This window comes from Triturus cristatus, chromosome 7 (assembly GCF_964204655.1).
Source record: "Triturus cristatus chromosome 7, aTriCri1.1, whole genome shotgun sequence".
In the NCBI taxonomy this organism is placed as follows: Eukaryota; Metazoa; Chordata; class Amphibia; order Caudata; family Salamandridae; genus Triturus; species Triturus cristatus.
In genome coordinates this window covers 825,248,959-825,263,611 of record NC_140590.1, presented here as the reverse complement: position 1 = coordinate 825,263,611, position 14,653 = coordinate 825,248,959, and the positions used below count along the sequence as shown (strand labels likewise).

At 43.8% G+C, this 14,653-nt stretch overlaps 1 protein-coding gene across 3 annotated transcripts in view; it reads right to left on the bottom strand.

Moving 5' to 3' along the window:
* Positions 1-14,653, bottom strand: part of RNF130 (ring finger protein 130) — a 798,965-nt gene that overhangs the window by 412,785 nt on the left and 371,527 nt on the right. For all 3 annotated transcript variants that reach the window (XM_085617744.1, XM_085617745.1, XM_085617746.1), the window contains exon 3: positions 6,032-6,285. In XM_085617744.1, coding sequence (XP_085473870.1) covers positions 6,032-6,285 — 254 coding nt within the window. The remainder of the gene's footprint in view (positions 1-6,031; positions 6,286-14,653) is intronic.

Sequence of the window (14,653 nt, the reverse complement as noted above, 5' to 3'; positions counted from 1 at the left end):
GACCAGAGACCCCTCAGATAGGTCAAATGAGGGGTGGGAATCTCAAACTGCTGAAGTGGTCCGTCTCTACAGGGAATGGACTTTATGGTGGAACACTGTCCTGGAACAGACCACGCCAATGCTGATGGTCTCTCCACATTCTTCTGCTTTAGTGAAGAGAACTCCCAAAGAGGTGGGTTGCTCTCCCGACTTTCAGCTTGGTGGGACACGTGTTAGATCTTGTATCCTTGGTGTGGTTCCCCCCTAACCTTTTACCTTCAGACCTCCTGTTTTTGCTGACCTAAGGACTATGCACACTTTACCACTGCTAATCAGTGCTAAAGTACTTGTGCTCTGTCCCTAAAACATGGTAACATTAGCTTATACTTAATTGGCATATTTAATTTACTTTTATGTCCCTGATAAAGTGGCACCACATGTGCCCAGGGCCCGTAAATTAAATGCTACTGATGGGACTGCAGCACTGGTTGTGCCACCCCCTTGAGTAGCACCTTAAAAATGTCTCAGGCTGCCATTGCAGAGCCTGTGTGTGCAGTTTAGCCTGCCATTTCAATATGGCAAAATAAACCTTTTACCAGGTCCAAACTTTCATTTTAAGTACATACAAGTCAACCCTAGGGTAGACCCCTCCACACAGTACCATGGGCAGGATGCACTGTATTTAAAATGTGGGACATATACTTTTAAGTTTTACATGTCCTGGTAGTGAAAAACTCTTAAATTCGTTTTTCACAACTGCAAGGCCTACCACTTCCATAAGATAACACTGGAATTACCTTATATAATTTTGCAAGTGTTATTTCCAAATGGGAAAAAGTAACCAGTTCATGTTTCGTATTTCTGGAATCATAATTTAAAAATCTTAACCTATGGTGAGGTCAAATTTTCAATTACAATTCTGAAAATGCCAATTTTAGAAAGTTGGCGTTTTCTTGCCTTAGCCATTTAGTGCTTGTAGCCTGTATCTAGGTCACAGGACTGAGTGTGGGTGACAGTTGGGCTTTGTGCATTCCTCTTGGTCAGCGACACCAAATGGGAGCTTAGGTGTGACTGGATGGGCCATCACTGACAGAATGAGAGGGAGGAGCTAGGCACAGCCCCACTTACACTTGAACAGGCTGTGTCCTGCCTCCACACAAATTGCTGCATACCCACTGTAGTTAGTCTGGAGCCAGGGCCAGGAAGGCAGAGCATCTGTGCATGTCAAAGGCATGTCTCTATAAGTTTCTCCCAACCTCAAAAGCACAACTGTGTATAAAAGAAGGAGCTCAAACAAAAACTATTCAGTACACTTCTGGATCTGTGGGTAATCTGCCAAGAAGAAGGACTGGAGTGCTACTACAAGGGATGCCACTCTGCTGAACTTCTGCTCTAAAGGAATCGCTGCCCTGCCATGCTGACCTACTGCCCTCTTGTCTGGGAAAGAAGAACTAGACCTGCAGCTTCATCTTGAATCCAGGACCCTACAGTGACCCTAAGGTCTAGTCTGCTGGCCTCTTGATCTGAGCCTCAGGGACATAAAATGCCCACAAATCAGCTCCTGGACCCAGCTGCAGAGAATTCCTGACCCCAAAGTGGTGCCCCTCAGGCCCTGGATGCTTGGTGTGGCTCAGTGCTCTTAAAATCATGCTTTTGGGCTCTGCACGAGCAGGCAAGTTCACACAGAGACTGCACCACTTACACTGATAATCAGCGCGAGCCGCCGCCAGCTCGTCTCTTCACACAGCAGCATCAACAGCCCGTGAGGGATCGCTAACATGAAGCACCACCCCGCCCGTCAGCTCAACCTGCTCGTCGTGCCACACCAACAACCACCCGTGACCCTATCCGTGCTCTCCGCGACCCTCTCTGACGTGAACGGAACTCTTGGAACAAAACTCGAGAAGGTAAAACTTCAGCAGGACTGATCTGAGACTATATTAAATCCATGCTCCATCGTGGTCAGCCCGAACTTTTGATTTTGACCCGGTCCAGTGCGACTAGATATCCGCGGTTGTCGTTTTCTGCTTTTAGGCACCATTTTACACTTTATTCTTTAAAAATTCATAACTCCGGTTCTACGGATTGATGTTTTGTCGTTTTGGTCTTGGTTTATTTATTACTTTTGCTCCGTTTTTCTAACCTGGTTAATTTGGGGTTTGCTTGCTTGTGTCTTACCCAGACAAGGATTGTGGTTGCTTCTTGACCAGGGCTCACAAACCAATTTCTCACAACGGTTATGTACAGACAACACATTTCTACTGAAAAATATAATAAATATGCACAGATATATCGTTTTCCTGCTCCAACCATGCAGCACATAAATGATAATCTGTGGAAATCACTTTCACAAATATTTAATTTGCAAATCTCTAAATGTAGAGGTTTGTTTTCCTCTATTAAAATCTCTATTGCCACCACAGCTGATATATTCTGAAATACTTGCACACTTTATTTACTGGTATTTTAAGTTTGTTGTGTGGTAGAAAAAAACGTGACTTCTTGCAGCTTTTCCTTTCACACACCCAGTACCCAGCAAGATTGTTGCATAGGTCACTTTACAAAATCCTCTCATTTTACAGTCAGAGAAAGAAAAGTAAACCACAACCTCCCTTTTTAATAGAATAAATAGCAATTTGTCAGAGATGTAGCTTGACATTTGATCTCTATCTGTGAAGTACAGCAAATGTGCAAAGATAAAAACAAAATTTCAAGAGCCCTTTATTGCTCATTCGCCTTAAGTCCAGCATGATCATAGGTATGCGTGATTGATGAACTCTAATGCTACAGATAAGTAGAATCAATCATGCATAGGAAACCTTTTAAAAGAAATACAGTATGTGAACTAGCATACAAGGAAGGAAGCTGAAAACACGAGCACTCTCAAGAAGTGCTTTGTGAAATTTTTTAAAAAAAGAGTTCCCGGAAGGCCAGCACTCAAAAAAGAATACAATGAGCTTGTCGGAGAGGTGGTAATGAGGCTATGCTCCATGCCTAAAACAAAGTTAAGCAAACAGAATGCGAAGCATGTGGAAACTGCAAAACACAAAGCCAATGTTAGACAATGGGCGGAATGCATTCCTAGGTAAGCTTTCAGCATGTCCCCAATATGCCTTTGCAACCAGGCAGCTGAGCTGTCAGGTAGATTGTGACTTAACAACCTAACCCATCTGCAACTGCCTTTCCGCACCCTACCATAATAGCAAAGTTTGCCTCTAGTGTCAGACTGCATCCTAACATCATTGCAGCTGGCTCCCTATCAGTGACACCAATACGTAGCTACAAAGCAGGGGTTCCCTATTAAAGTGCATGCTTTGAGCTAAGCTGTACTCTCGCTGCCTTGGGATCAGGGCCACAGCTCGTCATGAATTCAGAAGTCAATGGGCCAGCAAATATCATATCTGGCCAACTGGTAAATCATAAGTTGGAAATTACTTCCAAAAGTACGTCTGCTGGTTACATGCTTTCAGGTTCCAATTGCAATGCTGGTTGTGCACTTTACTACTGGTGCTCATTATTTAGCTCATGATAGGGCATACTGAGTGGCAGGCAGTGACACTTCCTACTCCTTCAGATTCTCCATCGGTGGTGCCCCCACTGGCGGTTCTTCTGGAGTTGCCCACACGATTACACGATTATTCATGTTTTACCAAAAGCCTAAACTTAATTCTGAAATCCAAGGCAAGCACCAAGGACAGTGCAATTTTCTGCCCCGGATCCCTTTCCTGCAGTACTACTTTATTGGACCTGCCCAGGCCTTTTGCTCCGAGCCCAATGCTCCCTCTTCTGGGCTGATCCTTGTGGATCCCAATGTTTTGCTCTCCCAGAGCCTATTGGTTTTCTTTGGTTCTGCAACTGAAAGCCTGCTTTGAGACCACAGTTTGCCATTACACCTTGGTGAGCTCACACTCTTAGTCCTTGGGCCTGGGCTCTCAGATAGCTGGCACTCACCCATACGGGCCCATTCCAGCAGCCTCACAGAAGGGATCACTTTAGCAAAGATACAAGCAATGCAAACTGCTGACTGCAGCAAGCCACACTGCCATGCTGCACACGGTCCTGCGATACAAAGCACCACCAACATACATAATCAATTGATCTCTTTAACACTGGTCACAGAGAATCTCCAGACCGTTAAGAGTGCCTGGTTTTTAAAATGTATCTTTACCTCGCCAAGGATGGGAATGCGCCATGCAAGTGCACTTGTACTTAACCATACATGCAGGGCATTGAACCCAGTGGCGTAGGCTTTATTTAGAACATTGCACCCTTATTCTGAGTTACTTGTGGACTATTACGTAACACTTTGGATGTCACATTTTGGTACTATGTCCAGTTTCGGGCAGCCACTGAGGCAGAACTATGTCCAGTCTTGTGAGGCCTCACATCCTGAACGATAATGGCAGGTTAGAGCCAGTTCAAAGGATGATAAGATGGTTTACTGTCAGCTCAAGAAATCAAAAGAAGACAAATACAAGGGTTTACATCTGTACATTCTAGAGAACCGTGAGGGAAAACATGACAGACATTCAACTATATCAAGGGGAATATACAGAGGAAGAGGCACATAAAGCGATAAAACGGTATAAATAAAACTGAGGAGGGAAATAAGGAAATAAGGTAAATGGGTTTAGGTACCACAAGAGTATATAGCAAGAGTAGAGGTGGAAAGGAGAAACTATAGATACAAATGCCCCGGGAGTAAAATAGAGATCAGTGAGAGGGGAAGATAAAACAAGTGTTTCAATACAACAGTGTTTTAAATGCATGACATGAGGCAGAGTGAAGATATGGTAAAGGCCAGAATACACTCTGCTGTAAGAGTTCTATAGGGAGTTTAAGGGGTCCAAACCAATGGATTATCTGGGCCACAGCTAGCAAGCTAGTCATTGGTCTTAGCAGAAGAGAAATTAACAACACTAACACATGAGTGTTATTTGAAGCCATCCAAGAACCGTTATACCAATAGTAATGGGTGTATTGAATACCTGTGTGTGCCAGCCCAGTGATCTTGGGCACCTAGCAGTTAAAAAAAACAAGCATGGATGAGAGCTAGTGGCCCCAATGCTTTTTAGAAATGGATTGGCATAGTCTTCCTTTTTCCTTAAATGAAGGAGTGGGGCATTAGACCCACATATCAATAGAAGCCTAGACCCACCCGTTCTTCAATATTTGAAATAATTATAACCTTTTAGATACACATCAGCCACCGGTCTGTCTAGTTCGATGTAACGGGAACAAAATCAATTACGAAAAATCACATTAAATTATTTTTCATAAAAGTAAACTGGAAACTTGCTTAAAAGCTAATATTGGCATTTGGATAATCACTCACCATAACTAGAATCCATGACATGCAGAGCATTTACACAAGCCTTTATACGGATTTATCAACCTTCTGTAATATTAAAAGGATAATCCACTTCCAGAACAGTCACTACATGCAAAGCAAAGGGCAATTACCTACAAAAGGAAGTTTATGCAAACCTTTGACACTACGTTTTGCTCAACTCAGAGGCCATCACTTAGCTGCACCTGCAACACAACGGTAGAGCGAACGAATCATCTGCTCCCAGATGCACCCGAAAACAGGGACCGAGTTAAAATATAAACACTGAGCATCGACGCTTCAAAGATATATAGCCTTAAAAAAACATTCCCTTGTAAAGGGTGATAAAAACACCCACATGCAGACCTGAAGATGTGCCTTCAGTAGGCAGAGGGAATTTGCTTCTCTCAAATCCAATGGAAAATACTAACAGCATTCTGAAAAATACTCCCAGGTTTGTTTCAGTCAAGATGAGTATAAAAAGAAATGGCTTAGTGGAAAAAACATATCAAATAGTTACTGAAATATATTCGAATAAGGGCAAAACATAATCAATTTACACTGCAATGAATCAGCAGATTTGCAAAATTTTACCCCAACTCTGTTGCGGTGTGGGTTTGAACTAATTCTGACTTTTTTCATCTAAATGAAATTTTACACGTGACAATCTAGAGAGAGAAAGTAGGCCTCAGGGACCATGGCACGTGACTGTTTTCTTCTCACCTGGTTGCGGTCCCGTGCACTTGTGTATCTGATCTTCTGGATGAAGTAGAAAATAAGCCATGCAGAGGAGATGATCATCAGCACAATGAAGGAGATGGAAACAAAGACCAGGGAGCCTCGGCTGAAGGTCTTGGTGGAGGTGCTTCGTGCGCCGACGGCGATGGCCATGAGCACAGAGATGTTCCTCTCTACATAGCTCATGATTTCTTTGCCCTTCACTTCCGTGATCATTATAGCAACAATATCACCGGTTCCTGTGGATGGAAGCAATATGCAAAAGCGATTAAGTTAGGTTAATTACTCATCCCACCATCGTAAACACAGATGCCTTGATAACTGGCAAAAACTTTTGTTGCACATAGGGCATTGAAAATATAGCTCAACAAAACATAAAATCTATTTCAAATGCAGTTAGTGGCTCTCATAACACCTCTCTGTTTTGAATGACAAAAATAAAGCCACAGAACACATCTCCAAAAGCTGCTTCTAAAGGTACCAGGTTTATTTCAAGAGTGCACATTCACTTCCAAGGTGTCTCTTTACAAATAATAGACACCTATTGTGGTGAAACACAATCCCTGCAGTAGATGCATTAGTCCACTGAGCCACCAGAGCCGGCTATTCCTCTCTGGTATGGTCTACTGATGAACACCACACTCTCTCAGCCATTACTATTTGCTAATGATCTATAGCACACCTTCCTAATTTTCTGAATTAGTACATCAATCTTTAACAGATAACGCTAGCCTTTAGCATTGCTCATTGCTTTTAATGGTCGGTCTATCATATCAACTGATCTCTACTGGACTGTATATTCTTTCAGACTTTTCAGTTTACTTCATTTGGAAGTCTTTCTGTAACCGCATTAATTAATATAGAAATCTAACAAAAGCGGTCATTTTCTATTGACCTGTCCAGTTTTATGCAAGAGCTCTTACGCTTTTGCTTGCACCCTGGCATAATGCTGCAAATATGCTCACAAACACTGACAAATGGAGTGTTCAAAGTTGATGGACAGTGGCTTTAGTTCCGATTACCCATTGTTACTTATCTACATGTCCGTGTTGAGAAACACTGGGCATTCATTCCTTTTCCTTCAACACATTTACAGAACGGCGGTATTTAAAGGGATTTGTGGTAATCCGCGTATGTGAATCTCTGCCATTACCAAAGAAGGGAGACATGCAGCAATTCTCTATCAGATCACTGAAATTCTGTGATTAGTTCCTATCAGCAAATGTCAGTGTCAAACGAATAAAATGTGCGGTAAAAAGTGGTACGCAATGTGCCACGTTCTTCCTAGTTTGTGGTTTTTTTTGCACCTTAATGCTAACTCTTGCTGCAACACTTATTACACATTATAGTATTACATCAGGATATAGGTGGAGCCATCTTTTTATTTAAAAAAGCTGTAATAAAACTGAATCAACCGCGATAAGATAATAATAAGATAATTAAGATAGTGGCTAGTTAAGACAGCTATCAGAGAACTGCAAATACTTGCCAGAAAACACTTTTTCGGTTAAATATGTGCATGAATCGCTGTAATGCAAATGCAGGGATGTGAATGCAGGCCACGGCAAATGGGAGCTATTCAGACCCCCTAGCTTTGAACATACAAATGCAGCAAAGCACAAAGAGAGACTTAGAATAAAACAGGCCAGATTTGGGATTACTATAGAACATCAAATATTTCTCAATTTCCAGGTTTCGGGTCACTCTTCAGATAAAGTCATAAGAGTGATGGACAAAGTCCACAGAAATCTAGGTTATGCTAAGAATCAAAAGCATCTTATTCATCTACCAACAACTCCCAGACCCTGGAATAGCATAGGCTGATAGCGGAAAATAATCACCTCCTATAACTTCAGGGAGCATCTAAAACATGATGTCATTAGAATCCATAAGAAACTGACACTGAGAAGGAGCTGAGCAAGACCATCAAGCAGCTGAGGGTGCAGAACTATGGAAAGTTGCAGAAAAGTGCTGAACCGATAATACTTGCAAACTACCATTCATCAGGGGAGAAAATTAAATGACAGAGTGACATGGCTGAGTCCCAGCCATGCCATTATAAAGTCAGAGAGCTGATCCCAGGAAGGACAAACGACTACCTGCCAAAATAAGTTGCATCCCCAGATCACTTAACACAAACAAATGACTGGGCCCAGAGTGGACAGCATTCTAAGGTACTACAGCAGAGAATGTGAGTCAGTAAAAATACCCACTAAAAGAAACAACACAATATAACAAAAAGCTTTTTTTTTTTTTAAAGCACTGGAAAGAAAGGCTTAGCCTACCTTTTGGCTTTTGCCAATGAGTGTTATCAATGCTGAGCATCATGGGCAAAAAGAATAAAAAATGTCTGCTGCTGATGCTGAACAGAGTCGGCAAAACAACAACAAAAAAAAAGAATGGCTGATTCAAGAGAAATGACTTATGTAAGCAAATGAGATTGACAAGAAAAGCTACCCACAATGTACAATGGCCTCACCACAGACTACTGTAAGAATTGGCACAAGAATTGGCATTGTACACCTCAAAAGCCTAAAATACCCTTATCACCTTTTATCCCCACCCACCACTAAACATTCCTTACCATACCCCTTCCCACCCCTAAAAACACTCTTACCACCCAATTCCCTTACCCATCCCTAAACCCTAAAAATACCCTTACACACCACAAACCCTAAAAATACCCTTACCACCTAACACCCTTACCCACTCCTAACCCTAAAAGGAAAATGCTACTTACCCAGTAAGCATCTGTTCTTGGCATGTAGAGCTGTAGAGTCACATGCTGTGCATAGATCGCCATCTAGTGTTGGGTCCGGATGTTTGCACTTTGTTTTTGTTCGAAGAAGTCTTTCCAGTCACGTGGTAGGTGACTCCTCCTTTCCGTGATAGTGCACATGGGCATCGACTTCATAGTTAGATTGTTTTCCCACAGAGGTTGATAATGGAGTTAGTAAGAGTAGTAAAAAGAGATGTCCATGAATGCATGTATCTAAGATGTCACTGCAACAGGTATAGGTACCAGGGGAGGCAGGTGGACACACGTGACTCTACAGCTCTACATGCCAAGAACAGATGCCTACTGAGTAAGAAGCATTTTCCGTTCGAGGCATGTGAGCTGTAAACCACATGCTGTCCATAAACTACAAAGCAGTCATCTCTCAAAGCGGTGGATAACCTGTAGCTGTTGCAGTGGTTTGAAATAGTGTACGTAAAACTGCTTGGCCCACACAAGCTTGCTGTCTTGCTAACACATCTACACAATAGTGTTTTGTGAATGTGTGAGGTGTAGACCATGTTGCAGCTTTGCAGATATCATCAATGGGTATGTTCCCTAGAAATGCCATAGAAGCCCCTAGTTTGCGACTGGAGTGTGCTCTAGGGGGAATTGTTAAAGCCCTTTTTGCTTTTGCATAGCATATCTGAATGCATTTGACAATCCTCCTTGCAATTCCTGACTTTGAGATTGGATTGCCTTTATGTGGTGGAGCAAAAGCGACAAATAGTTGTTTTGTTTTGCAGAAAGGGTTTGTCCTTTCTATATAGTAAAGAATAGCTCTTTTTGCATCTAAGGTGTGTAAAGTACGTTCTGCCACAGAATCTGGTTGAGGGAAGAACACAGGCAACTCAACAGATTAGTTGATATGAAAGGCAGAAATGACTTTTGATATAAATTTAGGGTTGGTCTGCAGAACCACTTTGTTTTGATGTATTTGTAAGAATGGTTCTTCTATAGTTAGTGCCTGAAGCATGCCCACTCTCCCCAGAGATGTGATAGCTATGAGGAAAGCTACTTTCCAAGTGAGAAATTGTATTTCCCATCTATGCAATGGCTTAAAGGGTGGACCCATTAGCCTGGTGAGGACAATGTTGAGATTCTATACTGGAGCAGGTAGAAGTCTTGGAGGAATGATTCTTTTAAGTCCTTCCATAAATGCTTTGACGACAGGCACTCTAAAAAGAGGCAAATGTTGTCTGTTCTGTAGGTATGCAGCAAGATGTAAGCGTATGGAAGAGTACGCTAAATTGGAACGCTGCAGATGTAGTAAATAGAAAATGATGTTTTGAACTGAAGCGTCCAGTGGATCTATTTGATTGTTATTACAGTATATCACAAATCGCTTCCACTTTGCTGCATAGCATGCCCTTCTGGTAGGACGTCTAGCCTCTTTGATAATATTCATGCAGTCTGGAGGAAGATTAAGGTAGCCAAACTCTAAGATTTCAGGTGCCAGATCGTAAGTTTAAGATGGCTAGGATCTGAATGTATTATCTCTCCATGGCTCCAAGTGAGAAGATTGGGAGTGAGGTGTAGTTTTTGGTGAGGAACTACTGAGAGCTAGAACAGGGTTGGGAACCAAGGTTGTCGGGCCCATGTGGGAGCAACTAGGATTAATGTCAGGGACGCCTGGATGAGCTTCCGAACCACTAGTGGAATGAGTGGGAGAGGCGGAAAAGAGTAGGCAAATATTCCTGACCAATTCTTCCATAGTGCATTGCCCTTGGACAATGGGTGTGGATGTCTGGATGCGAAGCTTGGGCATTTTGAGTTTAGGTTTGTGGCGAACAGATCTATGTCCGGAAAACCCCACATTTGGAAGAATGGGAGGAGAACTTGAGGGTAGAGTTCCCATTCGTGGATCTGTTTTTGACGACTGAGCAGATCTGCAATCTGATTGTTTACTCCCGGAAGGTGTTCTGCAAGGAGAAACATTTTGTGACATATGGCCCATCTCCAGATGGTCTGTGCCAGTTGTGACAGCTGGAGAGAGTGCCCCCCCCCCCCTGTTTTTGTATGTAGTACATTGCTGTCATGTTGTCTGTGCGAATCAGGACAGCTTTGCCTACTAGATGAACTTGAAACGCTTTGAGCGCTAGAAAAATCGCTAGCAGCTCTAGATGATTTATGTGAAGCTGCTTTTGCTGCCTGCTCCACATGCCCTGAATTATATGCGTCTGGAGATGAGCTCCCCAACCAGTGAGCAATGCGTCTGCTGTTAGTACTATCTGTGGAACCGGGTCTATGAAGGGCTGCCCTTTTGAAAGGTTTTATGTATTCCACCACTGCAGAGAGCAATGGGTGAGGCCATCCACCAACACTAGATCGGATAACAGACCCTGAGCCTGGTTCCACTGACGTGCTAAGCACTCCTGAAGGGGATGCATGTGAAGTCTTGCGTAAGGAACTATCCGTATACAAGACGCCATCATCCCTAGTAACTGCATGAACACTCGAGCTGGCAATGAGTGTTGAGGCTGAAACTGGCAGAGTAGAGTCTGCATGTTGCGGATTTTGGTTGGATTGGGGTAGGCCAAAGTTTTTTGTGTATCTATTGTGGCTCCCAGATATGCCTGTGTGTTGGATGGCTGTTGATGGGACTTGGACAGGTTTACTGTGAATCCAAGATCGTGGAGCAACTGCACTGTTTTTTAAGTGTGACGGAGACAGTTTTCTTGCGAGCTGGCTTTTACGAGCCAGTCCTCCAGATATGGGAAGATGTGAATGTGTTGTCTTCGAAGGTGAGCTACGACTACTGCCAAGCACTTGGTAAAAACTATTGGTGTGGTAGTTACTCCGAATGGGAGCACCTTGAACTGATAGTGCTGGCCTGGTACCACGAACCTGAGGTATTCGCGGTAAGCAGCATGTATTGGGATATTGAAATAGACGTCCTTTAAGTCCAGAGTGGACAGAATGTTGCCTGGTTGAAGTAGCGGGAGCACCTGCTGGAGAGTCACCATGTGAAAGAGGTCCGACTGAATGTATAGATTTAGTTCTCTGAGGTCTAGTATAGGCCTGAAAGAACCGTCCTTTTCAGGAATTAAAAAGTACTGGGTGTGTACCCAGGTTCTTTGATGTTTTAATGGGACTGGTTCTATCACTCCTTTCTCCAACAGAGAGAGAATCTCTTTTTTAGAAGGGTAAGATGTTCCTGTGACTTTGTTTGTGTGTGATCTTGGAAGAATGTATGGGGGAGTGTCTGTAAGTTCCAGGAGGTATCCATATTGGATAACTAGTACAACCTATTTGTCAGAGGTGATGGTGTTCCAGACAGGGAGAAATTGAGAGAGACGTCCACCTACAGGAGTGGAATGATCGGGGGATAGCGGTAGTAAGTCACTGTTTGTTATTTGCGGGGGAAGTGCGTGTGGAGTTGCCGCTGCCTCTTCCCTTACCATCGTTTCCTCTAAAACCATGTCTAAAACATCCTCTTGATGAGGGTGATTGGTTGTTGCCCTTATAAGAGGAGGAAGGATTTTCTGTGGTAATATTTTTGGAGCCACCCCTGTGAAAGGAGCAACAAAAGGAACCCCTACTCGAAGATAACTGTAAGCCCCCATGGACTTTGCGACCTCAGTGTCTTTCTTCATTTTTCCAGTGAGATGTCAACTGCTGGACCAAAGAGGTGTTCCTTATCAAAAGGCTGATTGAGTATGGAGGCCTGAACCTCCAGTTTGAATCAAGAAATTTTCAACCATGCGAGTCTACGTAGCTATACGCCGGTGTTTACTGCACGCGCTGCTGTGTCTGCTGCATCTAATGCGCACTTGATGAAAGTATTGGTGATAAGTTTGCCTTCCTGGATGAGATCATTTGCCTTAGATTTGTGCTCGTCAGGCAGAAATTGCATACATTTTTCTAGCTCATCGTAATGAGCCCCATCATATCTGGCTATCAAAGCCTGAGCATTAGCTGCTTACGAGTCTACCCTTTTTCCAGAGACATCAATTAACTTGGACTCCTTATCAGGAGGCGGGGCCTCATCTGTGGTCTGTGAATTAGCTCTCTTGCGAGTATTAGCCACCACAAGAGAGTCTAAGGGCAGCTGACCCTTGATGTAGGCAGGGACAGTAGGTGCTGGCTTATATTTTTTCTCATCCCTGGGCATGATGATTCTTGCCCTTACATGATCTTTAAAAATCTCATCTATATACTTAAGCATCCCCTTAACCATTGGTAGTGTTTGTGTAGTTTTCTTGAGTGGAGCTTAAGGTCTCAAACAAGAAGTCCTCCTCTACGGCCTCCTTACGTAGCTCCACCCCATGGTAATGAGCAGCCCTATTAAAAAGCTCAATGTAGCCTATATTGTAGTCAGGTGGTGATCGCCTGGACGGGTATAAGTCAGGGTCAGTATTTGTGTGTTGTGGCGTATTCTAATCTCCCTCCCGATCCCCTTCATCCCATGGGTCAGGTGATAGTGGTGGTGGTGAATTAGTGGGTGTGATGAGTAGTTGAGGATTAGTAGCTGAAGAAGGTGGTACATAAGGTGGTGAAGGGTTTGTACCCATATTCCTTTTCTTCAGAGGTATGCAGCCGCGGCCCGTGGAAAGAGTTCCGTGGGGCAGAGAGGCGGGGAGGGGCAAGGTGAGGGGTACTAAAAACCGGAATATGGATTATTGGAGGTAACTAAACAATTAAAGAAATAAAACGAATTTCGTAGCGCGCGCTACATCGCAAAATGCAATGCAGCGCACGCTACGAAATTCGTTTTATTTATTTAATTGTTTACTTACCTCCAATTATCCATATTGCGGTTTTTAGTACCCCCCACCCTGCCCCTCCCCCGCCCCGCCTCTTTGCCCCACGGAACTACCTCCACGGGCCACGGCTGGAGGTATGTGGTGGTCATCCTGCTGGTCCAATTTCCTTTTTTAAGGCAACTTAGCATGAATATGTCGAGTATCTGGGTTAATAACCAGTTCTTTTTGTTTCGGATCCGAAGGTGGAACATCGGACTGAGGCTCTTCTGTGGGAGTCTTTATCTTTACTTGCAGTTTTTGGCGTCAAAAGTTTTGGCTCCGAACTCTTTGGTACCGAAGATTTAGGCTTCGACAAAGATGGAACATGGACCAGATTTGGATTTCGACTCGGTGCCGCCATGGGGCCGACTCGAGCCTGAAGGCTTTTCTTTGTGTTTTGGTGCCGGGCCCACGGGCGGGGTGCTCGAAACTTTTCTCGGTGCCGACCTTGGCCCGCAGGCAGAGGAAGGACCGGAGCCTTTTTTGTCTTTGGCTGTTGGGGCAAGGGGGTTTCTTTACTTCCGGTACGCTGACCCGGTGTAACTTGCTCCTCTTTTTCCATAACAGAGTCGGGTTCGGACTGTAGGAAGGTGGAATCTGACTGCATGGTTACCCCCACCTTTTTCTAGTGTTCTGCTGGTTTTTGACTAGTCTAACTGGGATCCTGCTATCCAGGACCCCAGTCTATCTGCTTTCTCCCTTAAATTGATTGCATGTACTTTAGGTACACTCCAGATTGGATACTGGGCTACCCTTATCAGTCCCTTATATCTGGTACACCATGTACCCAGGGCATAGGGACCCCAGAGGCCTCCCAGGGGCTGCAGCATGTATTATGCCACCCCTGAGAGGCCATTCAAAATGGCACCACAGGTCTGCTACTAAAGCCTGTGTAAGGTGGTGCATGCACCCCTTACTTAGATATAGGTTACCTATATCTATTCTAAATCACTGCACATATAAACCTATCAGTCACCCCTATGGCAGGCCTTATCAATCCTGAAGGCAGGGTGCTGAGTTTTGTGTGAAAGGATGCCCCTGCATGAGCAGAGCCCCTCTGCAGCCTTCGGAATCTATTCTCCAGGG